This window comes from Lemur catta, chromosome 22, assembly GCF_020740605.2.
Source record: "Lemur catta isolate mLemCat1 chromosome 22, mLemCat1.pri, whole genome shotgun sequence".
NCBI classification, from domain to species: Eukaryota; Metazoa; Chordata; class Mammalia; order Primates; family Lemuridae; genus Lemur; species Lemur catta.
Genome location: NC_059149.1, coordinates 27,117,021 through 27,135,359, shown reverse-complemented (window position 1 = coordinate 27,135,359; position 18,339 = coordinate 27,117,021). Strand labels below are relative to the sequence as shown.

At 41.7% G+C, this 18,339-nt stretch overlaps 1 protein-coding gene across 1 annotated transcript in view; it reads left to right on the top strand.

The window, feature by feature from the left end:
* The window catches only part of PINX1 (PIN2 (TERF1) interacting telomerase inhibitor 1), a 46,680-nt gene extending 30,265 nt beyond the window's left edge, over nt 1-16,415 (top strand). The window contains exon 7 of the mRNA XM_045535593.1: nt 15,691-16,415. Within this exon, the coding sequence (XP_045391549.1) occupies nt 15,691-16,212 (522 nt within the window). The 3' untranslated portion in view covers nt 16,213-16,415. The remainder of the gene's footprint in view (nt 1-15,690) is intronic.
* Nucleotides 16,416-18,339: the final 1,924 nt, after the last annotated feature.

Genomic DNA, 18,339 nt, shown 5'->3' with positions numbered 1-18,339 from the left:
CTTCTCCCAAGCTGCCCTGCTACCTGGGTTCTGCTCACAGTTCCTTAGAAGCCTCTCTTATCTGAGCAAACAAACTACTTCCATGCATCCAGCCATTATTGTACGTGCTGTTCTGAGTCATCTGCTTCTTTAGAAAGCTTCCATCTCATTTTCCTTTGAACTTACTGGTTCTCCAAATCTCTAAGCTCTTTCACCACTTTCATCCGAAGTCATGAACCAGTTCCCTTTATGAAGCACCTGCACCTCTCTTCTGACTATAATGATTTTTCTCAAACTACCTTTAGGCAGTTAAAGCAATTGCTCCACTTTATTAATCCATACAAATTCTCTGTTCAGTTGAATGGGACAGAAGTGTAGGTATCGTGAAAAAACTCAAATGGTATTTGTGAATAAGGGCCTTTTTGTTGTTTTTGGTGATTATTATAATATTTGGGATTCCCTGGTATAGAGTAGATTTTAATTTAAAAAGTAAAATCACTTTGATTTTAACTTTACCTATTTAGGTAATACAGTATGCTTTGAGAATCTTGTTTTTTTCCTTATAAGCAGTGAGTATAAAGTCATGAAGTTACAAGTTAAAGACTTATATTTTACTTAAGGTGACATTGATTGTTGAACATTTTGCTGGCATCTTTAGAAAGAATCTTTTCTGCTTCATTGATTATAGCATCTAAGATAGTCTGGGAGTGGGCCAAGTTCTGTATGCAGCCAGGTCAAAGAAATTTCTGTAAACTTATTTGGCTGAGGTAGAAGTTTGATAAGCTTTAGCCATGTATATTTGGTGAGTTTTCCTTGCCCAAGTGATTTTTTGAGTGAATTAATGTTAGAATTTTGCATTTATAAAGTCAAGAAGCTGTTGAATTTTATTTTCTGATTATGTGAATGAATACCCATATCCTCTTTAAGTATTTGGAAATATGTGGCATGTTCATTTCTAGCTTCAACTCCCTTTATTACCACCTCTCTTCCTCAGTGCTGTTCAATTTCCCAGTCTGACATGTGCGGGAAGCTTGCCCTGAATAAATAGAATAGATAAATGGCCTTCCTGTTCTTGGGAAGAATTCAGAGCACTTTTTGTATTTGATGTCACTAAAAACAAAATGCCATCTTAAAACGTTTATTTACTCAAATTTTAGTTTTAAATCCTAAATTTAATTTGAGGGCATCTTCCCACTCATTTAAAAGTAATACAGGCAAAGCATTTGTTCCTTTTTACTTTATAATACTGTTTCAATATATGATGAAGCTACTTTTTGTGAATAAAAAAACTTTTCTATAAGGTTAAAGGAAGTATTTGTGTAAATATTTATAGGATATAAATATTTAGAAATATATTTGTGATTTAAAATTTTAACTGTGATAAATTACCAATGATTAAGCATTGATACTTTGGTCTGTATGAACCCATTCCTAAAAATATTCCTTCATTGCCATTCCATAACACTCTCATTATTGAAGAGAAAAGTCAATGAAGAGAGTTATGCTAATGACAAACAACTGCTAAGCAATTAATACATCCATTTTTTTTTAACAGTTTACGTTTGTTCAAATTTAAAACTATTCAAATCTTTGAATGCAGCTATCAACTTATATAAAAGGTACGCTGGGCATCGTAGTTTTCACACACCCCAGTTGAATTATTTTGCCTCTTGTTTGAATCTGTTAATAGATACTCATTGCAATAATATTTGCTTTAAGTTTATCTTAAGTTAAATCTGTACAGGTAATAAGGAATAAGCTAAAATGCTCGTAAGTGACTCATGTTATCATGATTTGTTATAACAACATTAACTGGATTCACGTTACTGCTCTGACAGGGATCCCTGAGGCAAAATCACTTGTAAGCTCACGATACTTTTATTTTTAAAATATAGGGTTGTCTTTCTTTGGCTATTGAAATTAATGGTTTTTCATAACTAAAATTTGAACAAATGCCTACACTCCAATGGACATGTGTGTCCTTTCTTTAGCATAGCCCCTCTGAAGCTTTTTGGTAGGAAGATAATAGTCTAGGTGCGAACATTTGAGCAAACCAAGCTCAGGAACACAACTCTTGTCTCAGGAAAACTTGCCATAAATAATAATTTGGTTTGAAATTTTTTTGTAGACAAGCTAATGGGGGATTATATAGATGATATGTAGACAAGCTAATGGGGGATAAGACAGATGATATGTAGACAAGCTAGTGGGGGATTATATAGATGATATGTGGACAAGCTAGTGGGGGATTATATAGATGATATGCTCATTGAAATAGTTTAGGGAATGCAGACACTAGGAGACACAGACTTGGGAACAGCAACTCCTCAAGCTTATGCTTCTAGAAGCTCCTCAGAGCAAGGACCATGCTTTTGTCATCATCACTTGTATCTCCACCCCGAGCAAAGTGCTGACACATAGTAGGAACTCGACAGATTTTAATGGGGGTGGGAGTAGTGCTCGGAGAAGCCTATGGGGGAGTGGGATTTGGCAGATCTGGAGTGGAGCGAGGCAGTCCCCGGGGGCGTGGCCTGCAGTCAGCTTCTGCCTGGGAGGGAAGGATGCTTGGTAGGGAAGAGGCTGAGCAGCCAACTGGAACAGGCTATGAGACGGGCTTCTCAGACAACAAAATGATGTGTCTTGTGTAATCACACATATTTATTAGAATTATATGTAACACATTGAGATGTAAGTAATTCACACAGGCTCAGCTACATTGTGAGTGATACAACTCAGCCCCTCTGTCAGCTGTGGAGACGATGGGGTCGCTCGTTCCCTGTCCATGCTCCGACGACCTGCCTGGTCATCAGGGGTGAGAAGAAGGCGCGGGCTGGAAGAGGGAGGCTGGCGGGAAGCTGGCCTAGGCTCGTCCCTTCCACGCCCCCATGCCTGGCTCTGCCTTTCCATCCCCATCCCCACCCGCATCCTGCTTTTCCCCAGCTCCTCCGTTCCCTGGGATTACATAATATTCCTGTTGGATCAGTTCCTGTTTTGCCAGAGAGAGGAATTGTGACTCTTTCAGGGAAAAACCCTGTTCTAACATTAGTAGTGGCTGCTAGTGGCCAATCTATGATCTCATAAGGGAAACCCACCGCTTCACTGTCCTCTTTGTTCCTGTCTGAGTCAGCGCATAGAGGGAGTAACCTTCTGCCTCGGTTGGCTTCCCCTTGGGCTTGTTTGTTCTGTGGGTCCATGATTATTTCACTTGGTATAATGGAACTGCCAGTGGTTGGTCAGTGACCACTTTCACTTAGACACAGAGGCCTTGGGTGGTTTACTGCACTCCAGGAAACTCGCCTAATATTATACCAGCAGATGTGCATTCACCCTTTACAACTCTGTAGCATGGAGAACTTTAAATGTATGTACAAGTAGGGAGAAGGATGATGACGACCTCATTCCAACTGCACTCCCACCCACTGTCTCTCCCATTATAGAAGCAACTCTTAGAGGTATCATTTTATCGATAAGTATTTATTATAATCTCTAAAAGATAAGGACTCTTAAACACACATAATCACGGTGCCATTACCATGCTTAAATAAATCAAGCACCATTCTTCAATATCATCAAATCCAGTCAGTGTTTAAATTTCCCCAGTTGTAAGTTTTTAGTTTGTGTACGTGTTTGAATCAGGATCCCAACAAAGTCTGTATATTGCAATTAATCAATAGTGTCTTTTAGACTCTTTTTACCTGTAGGTTTCCATTTCTTCTCTCTTTTCTCTTTGCAATTTATTGTTGAAGACACTCGAGCTCCTTGTCTTACAGAATTTTCCATTTTCTGGATTTTATTGATTTCATCTTCCCAGTGTCCTTCAGTACACTCACTTTTTAAAGAAGCCCTACACTGACTCACCGTATAACGTGAATTATCATCCCTGCTGGATCCACTTTTATCCTTAATTTCCCTCACCTGGCTCTTTGCCAGGTACATGGATCCTGCTGTCATGTAACTTACAAAGTAGTCTGAAAGATAACAGTTAACTTAAGTTCCTCTAAAGTATTAATGTCAAACAGATACAAGTATAATGTGTCACATATAGATATTTCTGCTGTAACACAATTTATGTGTTCATAAAAAATAATAAGTTCCACATTAAAAGTAACAGCTTATGGGGAAAACTTGGGTAAGAGTCAAACTGTTAAAATCTATACTTTTTGTAACCAGAGCACACCTGTTGCCTTCCCCCCTGCCACACACACACACACACACACACACACACACACACACACACACCCAATAATTGTTGCCTCGGGAGAGAATTTGCTCAGACCAGGGAGATGACTAAGACAGTAAAGTGGACACGCTGGCTTGTGGGTGCTGCCATGCTAGGGATAGAAGTGGGGCACGATCGCCACCAGCTGAGCACTTGGGGAGGGGGTGCTGGGGGCAAGGGTTGTTGCAGGTTGGTTCCCTGGGACTTGGCACGCAGGAAGCTTTCAGGACTGCTGGCTGGGGTGGAGGCAGAGGAAGCAGGGTTGGGCAGGGAGAGGAGCTGGCCGGCCGGGAGTCCTGGGTCCTCCGCTGACTCCACAGGGAGCTCTGCAGAACTGCCCCAGGTCTTTGGGGGGGGGGGGCTGGGCCTTTGTGCCCCTGCATCGACCAGTCACAGGGTCCAGCCCTCGTCTGTCCCCAGCAGTGACCTCAGGATCAGTGACAATATGGATATGGGATGGGATTTATGAACCAAAGGCACCAGTGGTGCCACATACAACCTGGACACCTTCACTGATGAAAGGGACCATGTGGTTCTGTTCCTCACCCTGGCCTAGTTCTGCCATGTTTCCCATACAAAATCCCTTGATGTGGTAGTGATATACCCAGCCCCGAATCTTTTCAGGTAGCTAATCCTGCCAGCTTTAATTTTATCTTCGTGGTAACAAACCTAAACACTTGTCTAGCTAAAGAAGAAAGAATTATTCTCAGAACATCTTGTTCCTTTAGAATATGTATTACTCCTTCCTTACGTGGGGAGAGGGTATTGTACACACATTTATGTAGCTGTACATATACAAGCAACATATATTCACATATTGGGTACTTAAACATTGATCTTTCAACACTAATTAGTTCAGAGTTGGGAAAATTATTTGTATTCAAGATTTTTTTTAATCTGGGTTTGGGGTTTAAGAACCTTTGTTCTAAAGGAAAAAACAGCTTCAACCCCAGCTTATTGTTCAAACTGTCCCAATGGGATTGTTATTATAAGAACTAATTGTAATTAGTACAACAAATGTTTGTGTATAAGTGAGTGTTGCCCTATTACTTGAAGCTACCTGAAAGCATTTTTATAGTAATTTAAAGAAACATTTGCCTCTGCCTTAGAAGTTCTTTGTAATTCAGACTATTTGTAATTAAGTCATTTGCATAATTTATTACCAAAACACTATTGAATGGAGTCTTAAGAGTCTTGTCAGTAAAGTATTAAACTAAGATTCTGACTTGTTAATTTGGTAGGCCAGTCCTTCCAAGAATAATGCAAGAAGCAGCTTAAACTTAGCCCTAAATTAGTAGGAGTTCACTAATAGCTCTAAGTGTAGTTTAGACTATCTCTTGATGCTTATCTGACATTAAGTTGTAATCTTATATAATTCCACTGGAACTAATTTATAACAACCGAAAATTTCTGTTTGAAACTCAAATCTTCAACTAGCCTAAAACTTTATGGGAGTTTTCCAAATAATTTTTTTCTCTGTAAGATTTAAATTATAATTTCTTTATGTTGATTAGGAATCAGAGTGCTAGTAGGTTTTTCTGTTTGTTGAGATTTTGTTAATTCATATCTGAAGCTAACTGAGCCTCTAAGAAGTTCACTCAGGGTTTGTATTTCTTCGAACAGCAGCCAGTCTCTGCCAAAGAGCACAATCTGTTGTTCTTTGACAAGTTTATCTTTTCTGCATCAAAAAAAGTTGTTTTAAGCAAAGTAGTAGCAGTCGTGACATCCAGCCTCCTGCCACTGACTTTAGTCCAGAACGCCTTTTGTAATTCTCATTCTGACTCCTACAATCACACGGAGGTTCTAAGTTTTGCCTGACTGGTTTTGAAGCATTTTGAAAGCCTGTACTCCAAACAGCTTTTTAAGAAGTCTCTAAACTTATTTTATGTCTTGATTTCAGTAAACCAGATTTTGAGGAGTTTCTTTTTCTACAAACAGAAAAGCTGACCTGGGGAAGCTACTTTACTCCTAAGTCAATCTGAACATTTAATGTTAGTGCCCTTTCTAGGATGAAGCTGTCTTCTACAGGAAGTTGTGGAGTAGACTCTGGCACCCAGTAAAGTTAGTTTTCTCTTATTTCTGTGTAGCACTGAAACTTATTTTAGACTCCTTATTAGAGATCCTTATAAGGATCTAGAACTCTTAGGCTGATACCTTGGGGGCACTTTCTTAAAATTAATCAATGAAATCAGCTATGAGTTGAAGTTATAAGAGAGCCATAAACAGAGCCTACTTTCTAGTCATTTGTGTTTTAAAACTACAGGATCAGGCTTAGACCAACTTAGTATCTTTACACAAAGCTATGGTCTTAGTAATGCCTCCCTTCAGGTAAACTCTCACTATTTTGTAGTTGTTTTGAGTAATATGACTTTAATTGTTTTCTTTCCACCCAGTTCCCTCTCCCTTTCCAATTCCTTTTCTACTTAGATGTTTTTCCTTATCATCCAATAGCATCGTTGCATGACAAATGATTAAATGAATAAGACATAATCCATGTTCCCAATCTAGTCGGGAAGTCCAAGACATACAGTCACCTGGAGCAAAGGCCTCCAGTGCTGTGCCAAAGGATTGGGCGCATATGTCAGTATTTTATAGTTTTCAGTGTATAGGTTTCATACCTCCTTTGTTAAATTTATTCCTTTTTTTTTTTGGTATTGTAAATGGGATTGTTTTCTTGATTTCTTTTTTGGCTAGACCCTTAAATGTGTGGAATTGACCCCTGGTTTAGTGTACTCACATCAATCAGTGTGATGTATCACATTAACAGACTGAAAGATAAAGACACATAATCATCTCAGCTGACACGGAAAAAGCATTTGACAAGGTTCAACATTCTTTTCTTGATACAAACTCTCAACAGTTTAGGTACAAGAGGAAAGTTGCTCAAAATAAAGGCCATTTATGAAAACCCACAGCTAACATCACAATCAATGGGGGAGACTGGAAGTGTTTCCTCTAAGATCTGGTACAAGCAAGGGTGTCCTCTCTACTCTTCTGTTCAGCATCAGACTGGAAGTCCTAGCACGAGCAGTCAGACAGGAAAAAGAAAAGGTCACCAAATGGGAAAGGAAGACATGTTACATAAAGTTATCTCTGTTTGCAAATGGCATGTAGAAAACCACAAAGACTGTACCCCAAAATTTTAGAGCTAATAGATGAATTCAGTTGAGTTGCAAGATATAAAATCAGCATACAGAAGTCTGTGGGATACACAGATAATGACCTGAGTACTTTTGACATGACCCTGCGTGGTATTTGATATTTAACTGAGTCCATTCCGGTTTTTCATAAAGCAACACACTGCATGGGAAAAGTGCTGTGTTAGAAAGTAAGGTCACCTCTCGACTGAACCTCTCAGCGAAACGTGCTAACCTGTACCGCAGGGACGCGTCCGGCAAGGTTCAGATTATGAGAGGACTCTACGGGACAAATGGTTTGGTTTCATCAAGGACTGTTACAAAAAACAAAAGAGAGATGGGATGGGAACCAGTAGCTTAAAAGAGATGAGAGGCGAATTAACTAATCATATAAACATATGGATCTGTATCTGAAACTGACTCAAGTAAATTGTAATAAATTGTAAGTAAAGGCAATGTGAACACAGACTAGAGATTTAGTGATGTTAAGGGATTTTTTTCATCTTTTTATGTGATAATATTATAATTATGGATTTTTCTTAGAGCTGTCATCTTTTAGAGATACATACTGAAATACTTATAGGGGAAAGTATATAATGTCTGTGATTTGATTTGTATTAAGAGGGGGATAATGGTTATATGTTGATAATTGTTGAAGCTGAGTAATGGGTGCATTGGGTTCGTAGTGGTATTTTCCCTACTTGTCTATATGTTTGAAAGTTTCCATAATAAAAACACTTTTAAAAGAGGACTGCCAAATTTATATCACAGGTTGATTATTCCTAATCAGAAAGTATGAAATCCGAAACACTTCTGGTCCCAAGCTTTTCAGATAAGGGATACTCAACTGTACTTTCACCTGAGTTTGTTAGAAATAACTGCATCTGTAATGAATTTTAAGTTTCCTTGCTTAGTCTGGATTCTTTTCCACCATTTATATTTCTCCCCTCCCAATCTCTCCCCCAAAATGCCAAGATTCATAGGTGTGAGTTGTTGCAAAACAAAGCAACTCATCAATGACATGCTTCTGTGTATTTGGAGAAGTGTCCCGTAGCCTCACTTGTGTTTTTGTACTGTGGGGGTGCTATTGTCCTGGCCCCCAGAAAATGCTGCTGGTTGAGGGAGGATCAGGTGCCTGTGGAAGGCAAGAAGCCATGCCTTCTGCAGCCTGTGCTCTCATCTGCCTTGTGCTACGTGCCCAGAAGCTGGTAGCCCTAGGCAGTTAGGGGCAGGGCTCCAAGCAAGGAAAGTGGTGCTTCATTCCAACCAGAGAGGAAGTTCTTATAAAAACCTCACTCCCGGTTGCTGCAGTTTAACAAAGATGCAAAATCTGTGTGTTTCAAAAAAAAAAAAAAAGGCAATTGGTGTTGGGGGCGGGGCGGGGCTGGCAGCAAACGATTTTAAGATATATGAAGAACCACTTCTCTACACCCCTGCCCACCTCGCTCCCTCCAACCCCAAGCCACTCACACACCCAGCCCCCCTTAAGCTAGTTTAGTTCATTGCCAGCCATGTCTGCTCTGGAAAGTAGCAGGAAAAGCTGATAAGGTGCTGAGGACAGAATCTCTGGTCTTATCTCGCCCTAGCACATGGTGCCGAGAGTGCATCCTTTTCCTGTTCTAGGACAGGAGACATAAACTGGCCATCTCCTGGCAGCAGGGACTTCAAACAGGGTTTGGAGCCTGCCTCTACTTTCTAGAGGAGCCAGAAAGGAGAAAGTGGATCATGGCTTTTTTGAAAGTTGTTTTAGTACCAGTAAAAATTTATGTTGTCTTGTAGGTCAGCAAACATAACATCATTATAAGACGCTCATAAAAAAAAAAAGAAGAAGAAGAAGAAAAGAAAAAGCGGTGAGGAGAAGGCCTGCCAGACACCCAGGGCTGCAAGTCACTGGGCCATTTTGTTTAAGTAGAGTTTCACCAGGACTTAGGTTTGTCCTGAAAGGATTAAATTTGGCTTTTTATTTGTTGACAGATGAAGCAAATGGTTTTAAGAGCCTTTGTGATAATAAGACATTGACCACACAGATGGCCTAGTGTGAGAGAAGAGTGAAATGCTGGCTCATTTTTCCTTCTGTCCTTCTCTGCTGCCAGGAAGGCAGAAATGACATTCTTTCCCAGGTTTCCATCGTGACGTCATGAGGGCAGGATGAAGAGGAACCTACCTTTGGGTGGGAGCATGGGGAAGGGCTGGCAGAGACGGTGAAACTTTGCTTCTCAAGCTGTAGTCTGAGGAGAGCATGGTGGGGACCCTCTTGACTCGAGTCCCCCCATAGTCTCTTCCTGGCCCCACCAGGAAGGGCCAGAAGAGTGGGCCAGCCTTGAGTTCATCATCTGCCATCGTGAGCCTCAAAACAATTCGAGGCTTTCCAGGATTGGGGAGCCCAGGCTTGATCCTTTGTTACCATTTTTGGAAGAAACCAGTGGGCTGGACAATTCTGTGACAGCCAATTCTTAGAATTCCAAAAGTAAACCACAACTTTAAGAATTGTGCATATTATATCATATTAAAGATCCGATTGTATTCTCAAAAGTTCGTTAATCTCCTGTTGCTGAGTGCTCTAAAATTATCTAGGCTATAATGAACATTAGAACTGTAATGGACCTTAAAAAATACATCGATTATTTTCCAAACTGGGTTCCATGGAGCTCTGGGAACCCCAGGGGCCTTTACCAGAGAGCTGGGGGGAGGCTAGGACATGAGCTGTGGCTTGCCCCAACCCCCCTCAGCCAGAGCTCCCCTGATGTGTTGTACACATTGGCCATATGTCTAAGACTTTGTTTGAAGAAAAGCAATGTGGTACTAAAACTATTTGAAAAAAGTTACTGAGTAGCCCTACTTCCTTGTCTTGCAAATGACTTCACTTGAGGCCCAGAAAAGCCAGTGACTTACCCAGGATCACACATTGTCAGCTGCAAATCAGATCTTTGACACTCAGGTCAGTGCCACCTCTACTCTGAATTCAGCGTCTGTTTTCTTGCCTTTGGCAGCTAATATTTTATAGTGATGCCATTCAAAGTATGGTCCATAGACCAGCCCCGTGACAAGATAAGGACAGAAATTAAGAGTAAATTTTTAGAAACTTTTATAGTAGTTTGATAGTAATTTTTATAAATTAGGACTTGTTTCATATGACTTTTTAATATTTCATTTTTGTCTTATTTTACAAAAATCTTGCCTCCTAATGGATTAAAGATTTGAAAAGGCAAAAAACAAAACAAACCAAAAAAACTAATTCTTTACTCCTGATAGTTTGAGAAGCACTGTGATACAGGACATTGAATTTCCAGACGTTGGGTCAGTGGGGATTACAAACATGCTTTTTCACAAACGAGGCAGCTCTTGCTTTAAGGAACCTTTTTGAATTCTGAGCAGGTAGCGAGACAGTATTTCGTGTTCATTTTCATTTCACTTGAACTTTTAATATCTTTTTTTTGGCTTATAAAATAAAATTATTGTAGCTTATGTAAAACCAAGAGAAGAGGTCATTATAGGATTAAATATTTAATAGCAGTAATGATATTTATTTTTTATGAGCTCCTTGGAAATATAACTTTAGTTTAATTGGTTAGAGTTTTTCTTGGATAGAATTGTTTTGTAATAATTATGTTTAGTTTCTCTCTGTCCTAAAAATAAATTATCCCAGTGTATTATCTTTTTTTAATTATATTGTAAACACTTAACATGAGATTTATCCAGTACATTATTTTCTATCATTTACTTTTTTTACATGACTCACTGAGTTCAGAATTTAATTTGGTTTACTAACTTTATTATCATTTAAACATAGAATGATTTTGCCCTACCAAATTTGCTCCTAAAAATAATTTTAAAATGTTCTTATCTGCTATATTGATTTCCAGTATATTAAAAAGAGTCTGTGAAAATATTAGCCTTATGTAGTATGTAAGAATTAGGAGACATGTTTTTGTTAATCAACTGTATTATTAACCTAAACTAATTTACCTTTCTCTTAAAAATGCTATCAACTGGATTATTCCAGATAAGTATTCATATTTTATTCTTAGTTTCAAAATAAAGGTTTTTTTCTTTTTTGCTAAAAGGATTTTAAGTTCTCTAAAAGCTTCAAAAACTGCTATGCTTTCTATAATAAGAAGCCTAACTTTGAGTTGTCATGATTCTAAAGCAATTTTCAGATCTTCTGTGGAATAAAGATGGAAGAGACGGAACACTCTGGAAGCCTCTGCTTCTGTGAGATTCAAGTTCTAGCTCCAACTGTTTATAAAAGCTGTTTGTCCTGGAGAGCAGGGGAGGGAACCAGTTGACCTGGAATACTGAAATGCAGTCAATTTGGATTATTTTTAGACTTCACTCAAAGAAGCTGGTCCCTGTGTCACATTGATCTTCTCTGACTTTGGAGGAGCCTCGTTTATCTCCGGTGGTCACCGTGTTGTGAAATGTTGTCACATGAGTCACTGCAGCTTCCCAAGCCTGAGGACCTTGCAGGGAGGCAGGAAGCCCGCTCCTTTCTCTTGCCCCTTTGCCCAGAGGCAGGACGACTCTTGTCTGCGATTCCATGTCAGGTACTTGAGACGTTGTTGTCACAAAGAGCCATCCTTTTAAAATATGTTTATGTTGGCTTTTCCTAATTGAGTGGTAATTTGAGTAGCTGACTAAGCATATGGGGGAAAAAAAGGAAAAGAAACAAAATGAGCAGCTTTGTTAGCACTGGCCTTCATAGGAGGAATTTGGCATTACTGTTATTTCTCTGCTGAAATCCGGTGAGGAGTGAGGTATCTCATCCCTCCAGGTTCCTGTGTTTTCTCTGAGATGTCCAGTTCCTTTGAGTTTGTAAATTCCAGGCAAAGTTCTGGTGCCTCATTATTAGAAAGGTATCTCTGCGTCCTTACAGGGTTGTTAGAGCTCTCTTTGATGTCAGATCACTTCATAACCAAACCTTTTCCTTGTCTACCATCCTTTGCTGCTTGAAAACAGCAGCAGTTAGCAGCCAACTCCTGCATAACGCAGGAAGGCAGACATCTGTCACTGGCGGGAGACTGAGCTCGAGGACTCCACCAAAGCCAAGCCCCCCCCATTCCACCTGTGTACACGTATGTGTGCGTGTGTATAAAGGTGTGAGTGTGTGTATATACACTTGAAAAGTATCTGTCATTTCCAAAAGTCAGCAGTACAGTAGTCACAAAAGCAGATCACATTTTATAATAAATTTCTTCATTCAGCAAATACTTAGCACCTGTTATGTGTACTTGTATAATGAAAGAAAACAAATTTCCATAATTTTTTTACTTACAAAATTCAGAACTTACTTTATGGACAGTGGTATTTGAAATTCATATAATTTTCATATCATAAAATATTCTTTTGTTTTTATTTTTCCCCTCTCAACCATTTAGAAATGTAAAAAACATTCTTAGCTTGCAGGGTGTATGACTATAGGGCCATGGCCATAGTTTGCCAATCCTGGTTCTAGAGAGAACCCTCTGGAAGCCCTGCCGAGGGGGCTTGTAATACATGCAGTGGGTTCCTCTACCTGTTTGCAACTTTGCTCACACCGTGCAATTTCTGTATGTGTTTTCCAGTTGCATTGCTGCACAGTTCTCATTCTGTTATTTTACCTTTGCTTTTTAATGCCACTTCAAATCAAAATGTCTCTTCAGTCTGTGGGGTTTTATAGTTTTGACTCCTGTGATATTCGCTAATGCTGAAAGTGATTATGTCTCCCAGGCATATTCCCTAAGGAATTGATACCTTGTGGGTCTCTCTCTTTCCAAGGGCATCTATCCTTTGCATCCGTTCTTTATGTTTGCTTCAGTGATAATTCAGAATTGTCAGAGATGGGCTTAGGCATTAAGATCCTCCAGCTGCAGTCATGGCACAGGGCAGGTACTCAGGAACCATTGGAACCTACCTGTGCTGATGAGGAGGAGTCACAGCGCTAACGGTGGAATGCAGAGCCACGCAGAGCCGCTGCCTCTCCGCAGTGGAGGGGCACCTGTGGGAGTTGTCTAGTACCTCCCAGCAGGGATTCGCACCTGGGTGGAAGGTTGGACTTGGGTTTTATTTCCTGCTTTAAAACAGGCACACTTTGTCAAGTGAATTTACATGCTAATTTGACAGGTTATAAAACTCTTAAGGCTGGCTTCAGGCTATTTTTTATTTTATATGAATTGTGAACTAGATAATGTGGTTTTTTTCCTCTTTAAAAAGTCTTATCTATTTCTGTTGACATTTTTTTCTGTATCAGTCAACTTACTTAGTCCCTGGATTGTATGATCAGCTGATACATATTTTAGCTTTGGGATGGCTTAAAGGGAGAGCAAGGGTGACAAGGGAGTCTGTGTAGCGCCGGCGAGAGAGAGTGCTGCGAAACTGTCAATGAGACTTCTGTTGCGTGAGTGGGCCACGTCACGGCGCTGTGTGGCCGTTGGCTGTGGGTGTGCGCCCGTGCATGGAGGGGATCGTCCTTGTTCATCCAGCTGGGATGGGCTGGTACCAGGAGAGCCTTGAGAAGATTTTTCACTGTGCTGTGTAAGATGTCAGCTCTTTTCCAGTATTTGACGAACAAAACGACAAAGCGGCCTGATTTTTGTCTCCTGGGGCAACTGTTGTTTATTTTTCTGAAAATTACCTCATGGGATTCCAACAAAAATTGAACGCTAATAGATAAAATTTAAACTTCTTCCCCAAACTTAGTTTCCACATATTCTACATTGTATATTTTGAAATTCTAAAGTTCAAAATCGCATTATTTTGTTTTTTCAGACCAGAAGCTGAAAAAATAAGGCTAGTATTGATTTGATAAGTAGTGATGTTGGTAAAGGTACCCTTTGGGTTTTGAGGGCTACTGTGTTAAGCTAATACAGGGTCCATTTACATGTGTTGGTTTGTAATTAAGCTAGCTGCACAAGCAGAGCCTTGCCGGCCAAGTTCAGGATAGTTTTTAGAATCCTGATTTGGAAATTGCTTTATTCAGAAACCCTTTTCCCACTCTGCCACCATGAAAGGGTAGAACAACCAGCCTCTTCCAGTAAGAATAAATGAATTATGGAAACCTAAATTTAGCATTATTGTTTAATGACTTGATTATTTTAAAAGTCTCTTTGGGGCAAAGTTATTCTAGACATTGACCTTATTTAAGGCATATTTCTTATATTCTTCAACTTGAAGGTGCTTCCTTTTTTACACATTTTTATCGCCTCTCTGTCAGCCAGTCACACCCATGTGGTGTCACCAGCATTTCATTATTTATCCCAACCTCTTAGGGATTTTCTCTTGCTCTTCAAGCTTTACAGTGGAATGTATTTATTTAAATTAAAATGTAAACCTCACTTAATCCCAACTATTATGTATGAGTAATTCCTCAAATTTATTAATAACAACAGGACTAACACAGTCATTTAAAAAAAAAAAAAGACCAACACAGTTACGAGTATGTGGTTTGTGTCGGAGTAGAGACGGGGGCATCTCCCTCGTCCCCTTCCCCAGCTGAGGGAAGGAGGCGGAAACTCATGCAGTTTCGGCTCTGGCTCATTCTCTTTGGGAGCAGCTGCGAGGGGGGCCATGCTCTGTGTGGGGGGAGAAAGAAGGTGTCTCTGACAGGCCAGGTTCCAGGGTGGGACTCAGCTCCTGTCCTCTTGGGAAGGCTTAACCTATATATGTGGCATCTGAGTGTCTAGGTCGACATACACAGACCTGTGTAGTACATAGTGGAGCTGAAGTCAGTGTCTAACAAAATCACAAAGCTCCAGAACTTCAGTGTCCCTGCTTTTTATGGGAGACTCTGGGAACTTACTCACCATAACATTGTTTCTAGGGAGATGTTTATTTAGAATTTCATCTAGGCAACCTTTTTTTTTTTCCTTTTTCTTGAGACAGTCTCTCTCTGTTGCCCCAGCCGGAGTGTAGTGGCGTGATCATAGCTCACTGCAACCCCCAACTCCTGGGCCCGAGCAATCCTCCTGCCTCGGCTTCCCAAGTAGCTGGGACTACAGGCACTCAACACCATGCCCAGCTAGTTTTTTTCTATTTTTGATAGAGACAGGGTCTCACTTTTGCTCAGGCTAATCTCAAGTTCCTGAACTCAAGCGATCCTCCCACCTCTGCCTCCCAGAGTGCTAGGATTACAGGCATGAGCCACTGCACCCGGCCCTAACTTCTTAAGTTATCCTCTGTCTGTTCAGCCTGCCACCCCCCCCTCCACAGTACTTAGCTGGGGTGCTCAGGCTTCCCAGAAGGGGGAAGGAGAGAAAGAGAACCCAGCTCCCAGCTTTGTCTCCTGTCTGCTGTGGGTGGCCCCAAGTGGAGTCGTCCTGGGTGCTGTGAGGGCTGAGCTGTTGATGCTTAACTGCCTTTCAACTCTTTTGCCCACCTTAGGAAGATTCCAGCCCCTCCACTCCGGATGAGAACGAAACCTCCATGACGAGCACCAGTGCCTTCACCATCCAGGAGTATTTTGCCAGGCGCATGGCAGAGCTGAAGAGCAAGCCGCAGGGCACAGCTCCCCAGCCCGACATTTCAGATACCCAAGTGGAATTGAAAAGGAGAAAGAAAAGAAACCAAGAGAAAACAGGTAAAAGTGGGGAGAGTTACCCCCAACCCAGGGCCAAGCAGCCTGAGGAGGAAAAGTGTGAGGAAGAAGGGAGCCACGAGCATCCGGCCAAGAAGAAGAGAGCCCCTGCAGAGCAGCAGCCCGGACGCCCCCGTTGGGATGAGAGTTCTGACACTGCTGCCGCCGAGGATCACGCGCAGCCCCCTGGTGACCAGGATGTGATCTCAACGCCCAAAACAAGGAGAGAAAAGAAAAAGCTGCAAAAGCCTGTAGAGGTGGCCGTGGACACTGTGCCAGCTGAAACACCAGTGAAGAAGAAGAAGAAAAAGAAGAAAGGTTCCCAATGAGCTCTCTCCAGGCAGGGCGCTGCAGGCAGACGCCTTTGGCCCGAGGTCAGGGTTAACCCCGGAGAGTTGGGCATCTTTTGACATGCCGTGGATTGCCGAGTCTCGCCCTCGCGCCGCACTTCCCCGAGTTATATTCCCAGGAGAACTTTTTAATCTTCTAAATCATGGCTCTCATAAACAAATAAAATTTTTATAAACTCGGAGCCCTTCACCACGAGTGTTTATTCATGTCTTACGAATCCATCCAGTCGTGTAAGTGTGCACGCATGTGAGTCAGTGTCTCCGTCCGTGTTTGCTTTAGATTCCCTTCGGTAACGACGAATGGGGCTTCCTTCTGAAGGACTTCGTCCAATTAAAGGATTAAGAGGCAAGAGCTTGGTTTCAGATAGTTCCTTTTGTTCTATAGCCAACCATACATTTTTGCCAAGTAGGAATTATATGATTACATTTCCAAATCAGAGAGTTTTTTGGTCATGCTGTGTTGTGTTTGGGTTTTGATGGGCAGACTGTTCTAATGCCCTCTTGTCCACTGTGCCACGGCAGCCGGGGGTTCTCAGGTCTTCTCCCCACGACGGCAGAGCTTCAGACGCAGACGGACTCTGGGGACAGTGTCATCTCTCAGCTCTCGTGGGAGACCTCTCATGGTTCCTGTGCTGGATGTAGGTGGTCGATGCGTTTCCTTCGGGGGGTCCTGGAAGACAGTCCCTAGTGAGCTCTGACTTACTGCTCATGATCAGCAGGTTCAGAAAACTGAGAGGCTGAGATCACAAAACTAACATCAGTCTCAGATCGGGGCTGTCTTATGAAAGGTCTTAAAAGCATAGATACTGTATAAATAGTAAAAGACACCTTTCAGGCCTGCCCAAACCAAATGGTGTCGCCTCCTGGTGTTTGTGCCACCTTCTCCTGCCACCCCCTGGCCTGTCTCCCTGTGTGTCGGCTACACGCCCCCTCTGGGGTTCACGCAGGTACCTGCAGACGCCTCCCACTCTCCCTGGAACACAGAAGGAAAAGAAAGCACACGCTGAGGGTTAGAGGTCCAGCCCTGTGGTTTTCTCAGCCTGTGTCCTCTCTCTGGGGTCTTTCTTCTCTTCATGTCTTCCTTCTTTTCTTCTTCATCCTTGTCTGCTTTTATTTCCCCCTTCCCACTCTCCTCTTCCTTCTAGTTCCCAGTTTTCCCGTACCCCCTTGCCAGCCCCTGTGCCCCGTCCTGCCAGTCTCGAGGCTGCTTGGCCCTGCTCCTGGCAGCCCCGTCAGAGCAGCCGTGGGGTGGGGCGCGGCAGGGAGGCACAGGCGGCGTGTTGTTCTCCACTTGATTTATAGATTGCTACTGGTAACAGGAACTAAAACTCGCCCACACTCCAGTGACCTTTTGCCCTTGATTTTAACTCTTGAGGTCAGACATTAGGAAGCACAGTCCCCAGATTCTTGGAGTGGAGAAAGTACACGGAGAATGTTTGCTTTTAGTCTCTAAGGATACTGAACAGTGCTCATTGTTTAAAAAGACACACATGCACACACAGCCCACAGAGAAGATTCTTACAAATTCAGAGCCTGAGGACTCATCTGAGTTTTATCATGTGCCCCAAAGTTTAGGATCCCAGGATAATAAAGCCCCAAAGATTTTTAGAGTCACTTTTCCCCACAAAGGGCACATGCCCAAGTTATCTCTGCTTGTCCTGTCTTGTATGTGAAACACATCCAGCCTAGGGATGTATGCAAACCTAAAGGGAGCTAACTTGTAAAAAAGTATATATAAATGGGTTTTTTCCTATTATTTTATTAACTTTAACTGCCTTTACCAATAAAAAATGAGAGCCCAGAGAACATGCTGGATTGCATATAGGTGTATTTAGGAGGCAGGTGAGTTGCATTTAGGTCATACGTGGGGGTGAGCGGCCGGGTAGGAAGAGCAGAGGAGGGAGTGGCAGCAGGGAGCTGCAGTCCTTGAAGTTAGGAATCACCAGGCAGCTATGCCATGAGTTTGTTTACATGCAGCTTTTACAGAGAAGGTAGAATGTGGTGATGATGATTTTCATGGGCTGGAGAAAGGACTCCTGAATGGTTTCAAAATCGAGCTGACAGCCTGAGAACCAGGCATGTGCTCAGCAAAAGTGAGCAGGGTGA